The sequence below is a fragment of the Cuculus canorus genome, chromosome 1, assembly GCF_017976375.1.
Source record: "Cuculus canorus isolate bCucCan1 chromosome 1, bCucCan1.pri, whole genome shotgun sequence".
In the NCBI taxonomy this organism is placed as follows: Eukaryota; Metazoa; Chordata; class Aves; order Cuculiformes; family Cuculidae; genus Cuculus; species Cuculus canorus.
In genome coordinates, this window is record NC_071401.1 from 119,155,865 (window position 1) to 119,169,531 (window position 13,667).

At 46.6% G+C, this 13,667-nt stretch overlaps 2 protein-coding genes across 8 annotated transcripts in view; both read right to left on the minus strand.

Annotated features, from left to right (window-relative positions):
• Nucleotides 1-2,607, minus strand: part of CCDC181 (coiled-coil domain containing 181) — an 18,865-nt gene extending 16,258 nt beyond the window's left edge. The window contains exon 1 of one of the 2 annotated variants that reach the window (XM_054067450.1): nt 2,477-2,607. The gene's annotated coding sequence lies outside the window, so the exon portion shown is untranslated. Of the gene's footprint in view, nt 1-2,442 lie in introns of both variants that reach the window. The other variant, XM_054067441.1, reaches the window with a different exon arrangement.
• SLC19A2 (solute carrier family 19 member 2) overlaps nt 1-12,326 on the minus strand; it is a 20,544-nt gene extending 8,218 nt beyond the window's left edge. The window contains exons 1-7 of one of the 6 annotated variants that reach the window (XM_054067479.1): nt 12,144-12,325; nt 10,898-11,503; nt 7,571-7,802; nt 3,853-4,045; nt 2,836-2,977; nt 2,477-2,610; nt 113-1,692 (exon numbers count right to left, since the gene is read on the minus strand). In XM_054067479.1, coding sequence (XP_053923454.1) covers nt 2,485-2,610; nt 2,836-2,977; nt 3,853-4,045; nt 7,571-7,802; nt 10,898-11,503; nt 12,144-12,287 — 1,443 coding nt within the window. In that variant the 5' untranslated portion in view covers nt 12,288-12,325 and the 3' untranslated portion in view covers nt 113-1,692; nt 2,477-2,484. Of the gene's footprint in view, nt 1-109; nt 2,611-2,835; nt 2,978-3,852; nt 4,046-7,570; nt 7,803-10,897; nt 11,504-12,143 lie in introns of those variants that run through there. The other 5 variants (XM_054067489.1, XM_054067500.1, XM_054067509.1 and 2 more) reach the window with 5 other exon arrangements.
• Nucleotides 12,327-13,667: the final 1,341 nt, after the last annotated feature.

Sequence of the window (13,667 nt, forward strand, 5' to 3'; positions counted from 1 at the left end):
AGATGCTCAGACCAACCTGCACTAGTTGACTGCATCAGCACTATGGATTAGAAAGGTATCAACATAAACAACAAACGCTGGCTACACAGGATCTCTCAGAGTATTTTTATTTAACAAAAATAGCTATTCACTTTGAAACCAACAATGTCAACATGTTTACAGAACTTCACAGGCATCAGTAGCTCTGTGTGCAGCTCCTGCTAGGCTCTATAGTCACCTCATCACCACAGCAACAGCACAGGAACCTGAATGACATCCAGGTGTGGCTTCCATACATTAATAGGCCCAGAGATAAACGCAGCACAGCACGCCTCCATTGCAGCTGCCGCAGTTTCATTACTTTGGTAGGAAAATCATTGTTATTGCTGTAATTCATTAGTTTGTTTTTGACTCGTTTTTAAATAACTGGCTTGTTCTGCATCAAAGATTTGGTTTCTGTATGAAAAATGGGGTTAAAGATGAGCTGCTACTTTCAGTCACTTGACATGAGTTCTGTACACCCACTCCTCATACCTTTGTACAACTGTCAGATCAAGGAACCCAAAGGACAGGATATGCAAGGTACGCACTTACTGTCCCTCTCCCAGGACAACTCGTCAGCTGGCATTTCATAGCTTCAGATTTCATTGTTTTAAGAACAAAGAAACAGTAATGAAAATATTACACCGGTGGGTTCAAGTTTCCATTTCAGCATAAGGCAGTGATGATTACATGTGTCAATGCCGGTGCAGCCGAGCCCTTGCATTTAAGGGGATGATTTAGGAGGCAGGTTGCAAACACAGAGAAGCTTTAGGGAGTGGGTTCCCCTGAGCAACCAGCCTGGAAGGGCTCCCCACAACCCAGGCAGCACATCCCAAACACGTTAATCCTTTACCTTGTGTGGTAAAGGCTGAGGCTCACTGAAGCGATGACAAAGGCCATACCCATCCTAGCCAGGGAAGAGAAGCCTTCCCAACCCCAATACTGTGAAGCCTCCGCAGCACTAAAAGGAAGTGATGAACTGAAGCTGCTTCTTCAGGCTTTGACTGGAAGAAGCTCTAAGCAGCGCACAGAGAGAAAGCATGGAGGGAAGCACGCTGCATTGCATCTTCTCCCTTGCCAGTCCTCCTGTATGCTTACAATCACCACAACCTGCACTGCAGCAGGGACAGTCCACAGGCCATTTCCACAGTATACCACAGACATCTGTTGCTGTACCTGTTATGGAGCCCGAGTACCCAGGTGCCCGGGCCCAGGACAACTCTGTGCAACTACTTCTCAGTGCTGAAGCAATTTGGAAAAAATAAATAATTCTTAAAAACCAAGTAAAAGGCAAATCCCAAATTGCTTAGACTGGACAAAATAAAATAAAACAACTGCCCGCTTCAAATATTCATTGTCCTGCTTAGGTGGAAAGAGGTAGATCTAGTGGACAGAGACCCACCAGAAGCATAAAGGCATTTTAAAATAAGGGGAAAAACTGACAGACCAGAACTCAGCTTTTTCAAAGCCTCAGGCAGTCATCCTGCTAACTACCATAACTGAAGGTGTTTATTTAGTCAGTCACACTTCTCTAAAGTCACAAAAACCAGCTTAAAATCTTGGAAGTTACCTTCCTTCTCAGTATTGCACTAACATCCGCCATCCCAGAGAAATAGCCCAGCCTCCAGGGCTGGGAGGCAGAGACTCCAGTGATCACAGGAATCTGCAGCCCTAAAGGACAAAAGCAAGGATGTCCAAGTGTCCTCAGATTAGCATTTCGTCCACTTAATCTCCCTCTAAGCTTCCCCTCTTGCTTTACACCACCCTTGCACAAGCCTCCATGGCACAAGCAGCACTGCTGATAGCCAATTGCCCCAGGACACAATTAGTTTTTTGGGAAAGCACCATAATCAGCTTTGGTAAAACTATGGCAGCAGGGGTGACAGACAGGAACAGCAGAAACAGTAGAAGCAACTCAAGAACCGTGTGCGTATGCAGAAACAAGTGTTCTAGTCCTCAAAACGGATCATCCAGCATCATGGGGCAGGCACAGAAGAGCCACACAACAGAGCACAGGCCTAAGGCCACCTCCTGTCCTAGGCCTGGGGCTCTCCACAGAGAGGCCCGTTAGTGTTAGTGTGGTGTCACTTGTGCCCTGCAGCAGCACCTCAGTGACAGAGAGCAGCAGTTGACTAGACAATGATGAAGCTGCCGTTTCAATGGCAGCCTTCAGATGCCCAGCCTTAGACTAAAACCTCCCAAGGCTTTCATTCTTTAAGAAGATGTTCTGTTCTTTGCTGCACATCCCATATGTGCAACAGAAGAACAAAAGGCATTTTAGAAAGAAGATATTTGTTCTTACTTATGTAAGAGCTAATACATTTACCTTCTAAAATGTGCTACTAATATAGTATAAATATGGATCAAATACCATTCAGGTGACTGCCTTGGGAAGAAAAGGCAGAGATAAAATAAACAGACCTATATCTTCATAGGTAGCCACCGAGATCTTCACCTGGTGTGCTACTGGCTTTCAGGAGATCTGCTTTGCATCTGCTCTCGTCTTCTGTAAGCTCTGATAATACTGTATATGCCACTGCCCAAGAACACAAGCGAGATGGCCGCAAAGTAAGAGGCATAAATCATGAACTGCAGAGAAGGGGAAAGAAAAGAAAAAGGAAGTGGTTAAACCAAGCAGTTACCAAGTTTGTAAGAAGGTTAATACAAGAGTTCCCTTTCACTTCTAAAATATCAGGAATAAGTGATTATTTCTCTGTCAGCAAACCTTTGACTCAGAAACAGGTGGCTAAGGAGCTTTACAGCCTGGTTTACCTCCCCCCCTCCCATCAGTAAAGCTAAGAAAATCTCCCATACCTGGGTGAAGATGTCCAACCCAAGCCCGCTGGCATCCACAACAACCAAAGTGAGCAGAGTTTGAAGTGCTAAGGCAGTGAAAGTATTGACCCCAAACACCAGGGCGTACCGCTCCACACTGAGATTTGTAGCAATCTGGAACCTAGAAAGAAAGGGATGTCCAGAAACATAAGGACAAGGTAATAGCAGGAAAATGCAAGAACAGGTAGGAAATCTTTGGACAAGAAGACTATGTGGCCTGAAGAGTTACATACTCCGGTCCGGTACTTCCCACAGCTAAATTACCTCTCGCTGACAATGCACTTCTCTAAATAGGATGATGGCAGACTAGCACAGATTCTAGAAGAGACCCAGAGCAACATCTAAAAGCCTAACAAAACCTTTGGTAGCTCTGTGGGTTTCAGTCTTACTGAAGCAGTGCTCCTGTCTGATGCAGCTAAAGGGCCTTGTCACACAGAGAAGATGCATTGCCTTCTGATCCCAGAGAGCTGTTGGCAATCTCAAAGCCTCAGCCCACTGCAGTGTGGCCCATAATTTCCTGCACCCTTCTGACCAGGACTCCTTTTGCAGTTACCAGTTCCAGCATCTGCCCTCTTATTGTGCTTGAGCTATGTTACAGCTGCTATGCACGCATGTTTCAACAACTGCTGTGCTTACCTCCCTAAAGGGACAAATAATATCGAAGAAGTTTTCCTCCTTACAAGTTAGGGAAAGCTGACATTCAATACAGCCAAAGCATCGTCCTCTTTATCTGTTAACACTTCACTCCAGCCATGCTTATGAAAAACATTCCCCTGGCAAGCAGCGCTATCTACTATTTAGAAATAGTCACTTCAGTGTCATAAGACTTTTTAGCCTGTGCAGGCTGCCAGCCAAATTTCCAACCTGAATAGCAACACAAACCCTTGCAGCAGATTTCCAGATTCCTGGTAGGAGAGATCTTAGTTACATGGAAAATATGCCAGCTTTCGCACCAGCTGTAACCTTGAGAGCAATTTATGTTAAAAAGATACTCACGTTGCTATTGTGATTAGCAGCATGTAGATAATCCTGAAGACAACGTATGATGCATAGCATACCCAGATGTTCTGAACCGTGTCCATGATATATACAGCAGCAGCGATAAGAAAGGAGAAGAGGGCAAGTGCCACCTCACCCCATGTTGCCCAGGATGTTTTTATGTGACCCACAACAAACACTGCAACAGCTCCTGTGAGGGGAAGGAAACCATAACTGTTAGTTATTACAATTAGAGCAATTTGGAGACTGTGTATTAGAAGCTTTACAGCCCCTAATAGCCAGACACAATTGAAGTGGAGGACACTGATGTGCAGACCTTAGCAGCTCTTCTTCCTGACCTCTCCCTAACCTGGAAACTTGCTCTAAACTCCTGCTCACTTTTTCAGGAACAGCAGGAAAAAAATAGGTCAATGCCGACAGCCTTGGAAATCTCTTCCCTGGCTTAGGAAGCACAACAGCCCCAGGACTCAGATCACTGCCACCCAGTCCTCTGTGCCTAACCACAGTGCCTGGGCTAAAGAGAATGCAAATGTGGCAGAAGCACTCAGCCAATTATTTTGTGGTGCTTTAGGGGGTTAGGAGGGAGGAAGACACACCTACTTTGATATGGAGCTGTTAAGAGCATTCTCCCAGGAGGCAGAAAAACCTACATTTACCCTCACCTTCCTGCTGGCCTTTAAGAGTCAGTAAGAGCAAGGGTCCAAATTCACATCTCCTGGGATGCAACCTAATCACAACCTACCATCATGTGTTGTTTATTGTGCAAGAACAATACTTTACAGCCAGAACAGGTTTGTAACTCCTGACGGATTTTACGAAAGATGGGAGATAAGGAGAGAAGACAGATCACAAGATGGAAAACACGTGATATTTCACGCAAGTCAACAAGCAGACTAGCTGTGTTTCATGCACTATCACAGTTGTAACTGCTGAGAAGCCCCAATACATATTACAAGACAAAAAAATTCCCATTCGAAGTAGGTCTTTTTTTGCAAGCAAGCCAAATAGCAACCAACAGCATAACGACACTGCTGTACACAGCGAACTAGGCAAATGGCATACTGACAAAGGGAGGCTTACTGGACATCGCTGAAAAACAGGATTGTATTCAGCATCTGACCACGGTACAGAAGTGCTACAGTGCAGCAGCTAAGCTCTTTGTAGCCCTCAGCTGGCTCGCTATCTCAGAAATCTTTCAAGCACATGAAGATTCCTTATACACCATCAGTGTGCACAAGCCCGCAATCCTGTCAGACCTCACATCAGTCTTGCAGGCCAGTAATAATGTAGCTATGCCAAGGGAAAGAAATTTATTTTCCCCCACTAAACTCTTCCTTTCAGTGCCTGCTGGGGGACATTTTGCTCTTAGAAGGTCTGGCTCTGCCAGCGGCAAAACCCCGTGATGCAAAATGAAGCTAAGTCCTAGAGCCTTCTTTCTGCTGTCTCAGTAATTCTGAAATTTGGGAACAGCCATTGCTCTCTGGGGATCTCACAGAAACTCATGGAGTTGTATTCATGCTACATCTCAAGGGCACAACAGCCAGACTCCCAATTATGACAAGACATACAACCCATGTCCTGCAATTAGACACCACAGCTGATTCTGTGGTTTCACGTCCCAGCCTGATAAAGGTCCCAAAAGGTTCCCAAAAGGTCCAGGGATGCAGCTTGGCAGTCAGTTGACCTCACTAGAAGAAATGCTATTTATCTTGCCTGGGACAGGAAGCTGACAGCCAGATGAGTCAACACAATCGACTCAAACCCTTCTGCAGGACAGCAGAGGTACAAGCAGTGGTGACAGCATGAAGGTTGTCAAACATTGCTCATAACTAAGCACAGATTGACGATGAGCCATGAAAACAACAAATCAGATCTGGGAAAGTAAAGGAAGAAAAGTAAAGGAAGAAAAGTGAAGAGCGTCAATGTCCCTCTACAAGTCTGAGGCCTCACTGAATAAAGTCATGTGCAGCTCTGGTCATCTGTCTTCAAAAAGAACACAACTCAAACCAGTTTTGCTACAAAGAAGAGCTAGTAAGACGACAAAGTGAACAAAGAGCTTAATTTTACCAACTAACAACTAGAAAAGTTTGGTTTCATTGGCCCAGAGCAAAGAACAGGCATGTACAGACAGGCCAGAATGAGACAGTTTTTTGCAAAATCCTTGGCATGATATCAGAGATAAATAAGTTGCTCATTACTAAATTCAAATGGGAAATAAGATGAAGTTAGAGCTTCTCCCACCAGTGCTTAGGAATTCAGGTGACTGGATATGCATCCTTAATAGGTCCCTTCTAGTCTTGTTATACAACTCACACTTCCAGTTGAGATTATTACTACACTAAACTCCGCTTGTTCCAAGCAATGAATCTGTGTCAACCAGAAGGCGTTCCTGTTCAAGGACAGAGAATAATTTGCTTTCAGAAAACATCACTCCAAAGCATTCAATCATTTATAAAAATTATACTAGAGAAAAAAAAAATCAAAATGGGAAACTAAAACCATTAGTTTTACAGGAATTTAGTGCCAACAACCTTTTCTTTCAACAGGCCCCATTGTTCACAGGCCTTTAAAATAAAGGATTTTGATATCAAAGATGTTCATAACAAGGTTTGAAGAATATTTATTTTCTTTTCTTTAAATCTGCCTAGATTTAGCCACACTATGGGTCTTCTTTCCCTTAATACTGATTCTTGTCTTTCCTGGGACTAAGACAAGATGGTAGAGGAAGCCAAATGAAACAAGAAATAATAGCCACAGCATCATGCTAGAGTGGAGAACAGCGTATGACTGCATGCTATTGAAGTGCAGGTTTAGCACACCAAAGACAGTTTAATAGCAAAAACCTTCAGAATCAAGTTGCCGATAGTTTCAAACTCAACTAACAGTGGGTGGTGGACCAGCTTTTAAAACTATGAAACAGCCACAGCTTCTCACTGACCTCCAAGGAGGGAGCTGAGTACGCCCAAGAAATTACTAAGCCTTCCTTGTCTGTGTACCTTTGTTTCTTTTTGCCCTCAAGTAGGTGATGTCCACAACAGATGGTGGAATGACTCCATCAAAGAAAAGGAACATACTGCAGCAACGCTCAAAACCCCTCTGCAAGAGTATTTTAACTACATTAAATAGGTATTGTCCTAGTTCTGGTAATGGAACATTATTAAACAACTTAATAAACAAACGTTTTCAGTGACTGACCTACCTGGCCTTTTCAAGTCAAGCAGCTTCTTTCATCTTAATAGCTTTTCCACCTAATAGGGCTGAAATGACTAAATATGGCTCACTGCATGCTGCATGTGTACAGGAAACCTTCATATGTTCCCTACGCTTCCAAAGAAACAAAAGCAATAAACCCATAGGACATATTGCTTGACTTTGAGTGGTTAAAAAAAGCATAACCCCACTACCACAGGGACAGCCAAGAACACAGCCAGCCACACGCCTGGAGCCTTCTGCCAAATATTCCAGAAAAAAGGCTGACCTGGGAGGCTCCTTTAAACACCTACGCGCTGGCTTACAAGAACCAGGGCTGCATACAGCAACAAACTCAACACCGCGTACTGTACCTGTACACGTCACTTGAAGGCTCACCCCGCATGCCAGGGTTGCCTCACCTACACGCATGGGGAATGTGAGATGCTTCCAAACCATACTCTGACAGCCTTGAGGGACATAAGGCATTTCACACAGCAGAGCGGGAGCAATGCCGGCAGCTTACCTAATAGTGTTGAGGCTGCCTCCACGGCGCCATTGTAGATTTCTGAGCTGTAAGAAGGCAGCACCATCTCCCACAGACCCTGAACGTAGTTGATGACCTGGAAGTAGCCACAGGTGGACAGTGCCCACCACACCGACCAGCAGATCATGGTCCGGGAGGAGTAGCACTGCAGGAAGTCCTGCCAAAGATCTTTGAGCACCTTTAAGATGTCTACCTTCTGCTCCTGCGTAGACTGGAGAAGAAAGAGGAGAAAAATATTTGTCTCTGTTTAGAAATATTTGACGTTGTTCGACAAAATTGCTCCTTTCAAGCAGTCTGATCAGTGCTGAGTGATAGCACCACACTTGGACACAAACGTCCACGAAGTAACAAACAAAAAGCTTCCCCATGCCACAGTCCCAGCAGCTGGTCTCTGCCCTAGCCAGGGCTGTCCTCTCAGGCGCAGAGGAAGGCTTCAATCCCAGGCATCCTCTCCATCCCCATCTCTCTCAAGCAGACAGCAGTAACTCCTACATGTTGGAAGTACTACACGAACAACTGAAGTGCTCCAGAGAGAGAGACACAGGAAAACAGGACATGATATCCACTTCAAGGCACGATCAGAAATCAGTCATTCAAATCATAAAGGCAAAAAGCATTACTGACACTTTTAAGTCCTCATCCAATCAAATCTGGTAGTGCAGAGAATATGAAAGCCAACAGATGAGTGTATTTCCCCACAGATAAATCAATTTTCTTTAGCACTAGCATGCAGGGATTACAAACATTCTCATTACACTATTCCCTACCCCAGTTAATATTTGCCAAGGTTCTAAGGCAGTGAGAGATGCTGCCTGGGGATCTGAAGAGAAACAGAAGACACTTCCACCAGCCACTGCTTATCACAAATGGCAGCTGCAGTGCACACAAGAGCTCCGACAAATAGCACAAGATAAAAATGAAGCTTTCCCCTCCAAATCTTTCTGGAAAGAGCATGAAAAGGGGCAAACCCATGAAGTAGTTTAAAAAAAAAATTAAAACAGATCAGTTCTAGCAACATGGGATAGTGACAAACAAAAATTGCTTTTTACATACAGGCTGTTACAGCCCTGTTGCTCATCACTTTATGCCAACAGCAGCACAGGAAACAAGTACATCTTTATTTCTTAGACAGAGCTGCTGATAACATTTGCTGTATACACATGCATTCAGAGTCCTTGCAGGCAGGTGACACCCTTCTCGTGTAAGTAAGCGCAGTGGCTACTTCATGTGAGACTGGACAGAGCTCCCAAAGCCCACACAGAATCTCTGGCCCCTGTGAACTTGGATTCCCTGCAGAAAAACACACAGCACTGTCACACTGCACACTGTGCCACAGCGAGTCCAGCTTCAGAGTAGCTTCCAGTCAGCAGCAGAAACTTGGACTCTTGGCAGTATGCTGCTTCCCTGGGGGAATCATGCAGTGTGTGCCTAGGAAAGACTATTCTCCATGAGGAATAAAACTCATTCTAAGATGTTTCTACTAAAACCCCCAAAGATTATAGCCTAGCTCAGTACCAAACTCCCTTTTTTCCACTCCTTGAACTGCCAATGATTTCTAAGGATCTTCATTAAACAACATAGTTCTGCTAGGGCTTTGCCAAGGGGAAAATGCTTGTTCCATGTGTGGACCAAGTTCCTCCAAAGTCCAACAGAACTACTTGGGAAGAGGTCACCTTGCAACAATGTAATTCCCACACAGAAGGTTCCATGCTCAGCTTAAGTTTAGGCACAGCAAAAACAGGGAAGGGAGTGTTCACGTACACTGCAAAAACTGATTTGGCACATTCAGCTCAAGCATGTGCCTGACAAGCCAGGAAGGCCCATCCACGCTCCCACTACCTGGCAATGCTTCTTCGGTACAATTATTCTTACAGCCATTCACTTGTTTGTGAAATACAGTTGCCGTTATGATAGTTGGAAGGACTATCGTTGCATGCCAGTGCTTCTCAGCTTTTGGCAGCTGGCAGAGCTGAACTCTGGGAAATTACGCAAGCGTACTTGCTCCTTTTTTTAAAATTTTCACCATTAGTTTGGAACCATCCTTGCTCTTACAGGATGGGAGTAAGATAAAGAGGCACATAAGTCATATTAATGCCTTAGTCAGTTTTGGCACGGAACTTGTCTTGACAAATACCTTCCAGCATCCAAGTATAATATGGTTAAAGATACTTTTGTTCACACAAGACTGAGCTGGTTGGGGCAGGATTAGGCCCCTGGAACATTAATACCTTTAATTCTCACCTAGAAGAAGGTGAAAGCAGCCCCGGATGCTGCCTCCCCAACCCAGCTAACCCAGGCTTACTTGCTGAGTGAAATACCCATTAGCTGACTAAATCAACAGCCGCACCAACCCTCTGACTCGTTCGCAGAAAGAGCACAACCTTCCACATGACCAAGGATTGAGGCTGACCTCTCTGCACGGCTCTGAATCCCCCTCCCTTGACAGGCTCTCTGTACATGTGCACTGCCCAGCTGCAGCATGGTGGAGCCACATGGCATGCAACTGCACACATGCATCGGGCCTCAAAACTGGAGGCTGCCCGCTCGTCACCCTGTGGGACCAAACATATCCTGCCACCAGACAAGGGCACCTGCATGCTTGTTTCCATACAAATGACTTCATTAGAGGTTACACAGCCGGCAAAAGCCACAAGTCAGGCCGCTACGTTCGTGCTCTCCAGGGCTGCATTAAGCTGGTTTTACGCAATGGTGTTTCCTGCAATTTATCTTTATTCTCTCCATCTATAACTAATCAGCATCAGCCTGTGATTGCTGTCATAGACTACTACAGTTTCCTTCCTGAATCAGTTTCCTTCCAAGATCATAAGACAATACTCAATTACTACAGAACTTATTACTGCACAACTTGCACAACAAGTGTTTTCAAAATCTGAGCGCAGGAAGAATTATCTCTTTTCTGCAAGTCACAGTGTGCACCCAGAAGCACACACAGAATTTGAACACACACACACACAATTTTTAGTGGCCCAGAGACATCCCTTGCTTTGTACTGCTGAACAGCAATTTGATTCCCGGAGAATTTCAATCACAGCCTTGTGAGACATGCAGAACTTCAGAGAAACTAAGGAGCAGCCTTAGTCAGCAAAAGGAAGCTGGGAATAAATTTTTCTGCGCCATAAATAAGGAATCGGGATAAGCAAAGAGATACTTCTCGCTGTTGGACGTTACATCTCTGCTGCGGTGTACATATATGCAAACACACATATACAAACAAACACATATGCACATCTGACAACCACATCAGTATTGCATCTTCTGCTTATGTAAACCCACGGCAGAACTCACCCGTTTCTCTGCAGAACGAACCTCCCCATTTAAGGGAACTTTTGTGTCATCCTCCCAGCCAGGTGTCCTCTGCACATTTGGATGATCTTGGACAGCTGATCCATTTTTACAATCCATGACCTTCATTTCCCAACCGAGCTGCTGACTTGGGACGTGGTGAAAGAAGAGGCTTTTTTGCGGCATTGGCAAGAACCATGCAGTGCCAAAGGCAACGGATATGCTGGTTAAGGAGATAACGTTCAAACTGAAGAGGGACCACTCTGCCACTGACACAAGGACCTGTCCGGACACCGAGCCCACCGTGTACCCCACCAGGGTGGCGCTGCGGCAGTAGCTGGTGACCTTCTGGTACAGGTTGACATCGACGACGCTGTAAATGTAGGAGTAATAGGCAATGTCAGTGGCAGTCCCCATCCCATAGAAGAACTCAAGAAACTGGATGGCTCGCAGCCCCTGGGCATACAGCAGCATGAACCAGGTGATGATGAGGCTCAGGCCCTGCAGCAGGACCACGGGCTTGTACCGCAGGTAGTCTGTGGCCAGGAACACGGGGAACAGCAGCACCAGGTAGGAGTAAGTCCACACCGGGTAAATCTCGTTGAACACCTGGCAGAGGGAGGAAACAGTGGTGATCCCAGCACAGCAAGGAAAACACAAACAGACACCTGGAGTGTGCGAGGCACCCAGGGCTGTATACTGATAATGCTGTCAAATAAACTCTCTAGGACTCATTTTGGAGTTCTAGAAAGCGAGTGTCCTTTATCAGGCCTGGACAACATGAGGGAGTGATCTCCATCAACCGTGTGCAGTGAGACAAGAGCTGGGACAGAACAGTTTTCCCACTTACAAGGATATGGATAATTTTTCCCAGAAATCTTAGGCATATTCTAATACTTTTCAAGGTCTAATTTTTATGTTATGAAACTTCGCAACAGTCAAATCTCTTGGTGATTCGGATCTTTGGAGCCAGCTCAGCCTGACCTTGCCTTTGAGACAGGGCAAGGCTGCAAAACAGAGGGGATTGCAGCAGACACAGCCGCTCAGCACAGATCACACCGAACACACGGCGTTATCAGCTCCAAAGAACGAACAGCGTCTGGAAAAAGAACACCTGTTTGAAAGAACCCACGCTGTGAGAGAAAGCAGCCCCGCTCTCAGAGGGCCGCTGCGTCTGCCAGAGGACACGGCTGCTCGGAGGCGGCTCTGCTCTCGCTCAAACCCCAGCGTCCCCGGTTGGTGCCGGTACCTGCGTCTCGGAGAGGTTTTTGTACGGCCCCAGCAGGTAGGGGGTGAGGAAAGGCTCGGAGGGCCGCACGCTGCACAAGAACCCGTAGGCGCAGAGCAGCGCCGTGGGCAGCGCCCAGCCCCGCCGGCCCCGCCGCCCCGCCATGCCCGGCTCACCGCGCACCCAGGCGCGCGAGCCCCCTCCCCGCCCCCCCGCGCCAGCGCTCGCGCCCCGCCCCGCCCCGCCTCCTGATTGCGCGCTGCCGCCCCGCCCCGCCTCCTGATTGGGCGGCGCCGCCAGCCCCCCGCGCCAACGGCCAGTGGGGAGCGCGGGGCGGGAGCACGGCACGTGGTGGGGCCCGCGGGTGGCACCGAGACTCATAGAATGGATTGGGTCGAAAGGGTACTGGGAAACCATTTCTTGGGCTTTCGTTGCCCAGGTGCGTGTCCTCCCTCATTCCCAGCTCCTTGCTACATGCTTTGCCTCTCTCTTCAAATAGATTCATAGAATAGTTTGGGGTGGAAGGGACCTTAAAGATCATGCAGTTCCAACCCCCCTGCCATGGGCAGGGACACATTCCACCAGACCAGGCTGCCCAAGGCCCCATCCAACCTGGCCTTGAACAGGGATGGGGCAGCCACACCTTCCCTGGGTGACCTGTGCCAGGGCCTCACCACCCTCACGTGAAGAGATTCCTCCTTATGTCTAGAGTAAATCTGCCCCTCTCCAGTTTATACCCATTGCCCCTCGTCCTATCACCACAAGCCTTTGTAAACAGCCCCTCCCCAGCTTTCCTGTAGCCCCTTCAGACGCTGGAAGGCTGCTATAATGTCCCCTCGGAGCCTCTCTTAGACTCCTTTTGCAGTTTTACAAATCCAGTGTCCTCCATCAGGCCTGGGCAACACAAGGGAGCGATCTCCATCAATCGTGTGCAGCGAGGCAAGAGCTGGGACAGAATTCCCACTCACACACATATGGATAAATTCTCCCAGAAATCTTATGTGTATATATATTATTTTCTGAGGTATGATTTTAATGTGATTATGAGCTTCACAACAGTCAAATCTCCTCCTAATTTGGAGCTTTGGAGCCAGCTCTGCCTGACTTTGCATTTGAGACAGGAAGAAAACTCCAAACAGAGGTGATTACAGCAGCCATGTCTGTTCAGCACAGATCAGGCTGAACACAAGGTGTTATCAGCTCTAAATGAACATGGTCTGAAAGAAACCATGCTCTGAGAGGGACATTCTCTCTAACTTTCAAAAAATATAATTGTTTAGATGAAACTTTACTTTAGCTTAAATCAAAAGATTCCACTTTTGTAGTAGTAACTGCTTCTTGTATCGATGCAACAGGCGTGTGAGGAACACCTGGAAATCACAGAATCATAGAATAGTTAGGGTTGGAAGGGACCTTAAAGATCATCCAGTTCCAAGTCCCCTGCTGTGGGCAGGGACACCTCCCACTAGATCAGGCTGCCCAAGAAATGGGTTCCAGCTTTGAATTTGAGCGCTGCCTTCCATCCCTGAACAGTGTAAGTTGGAG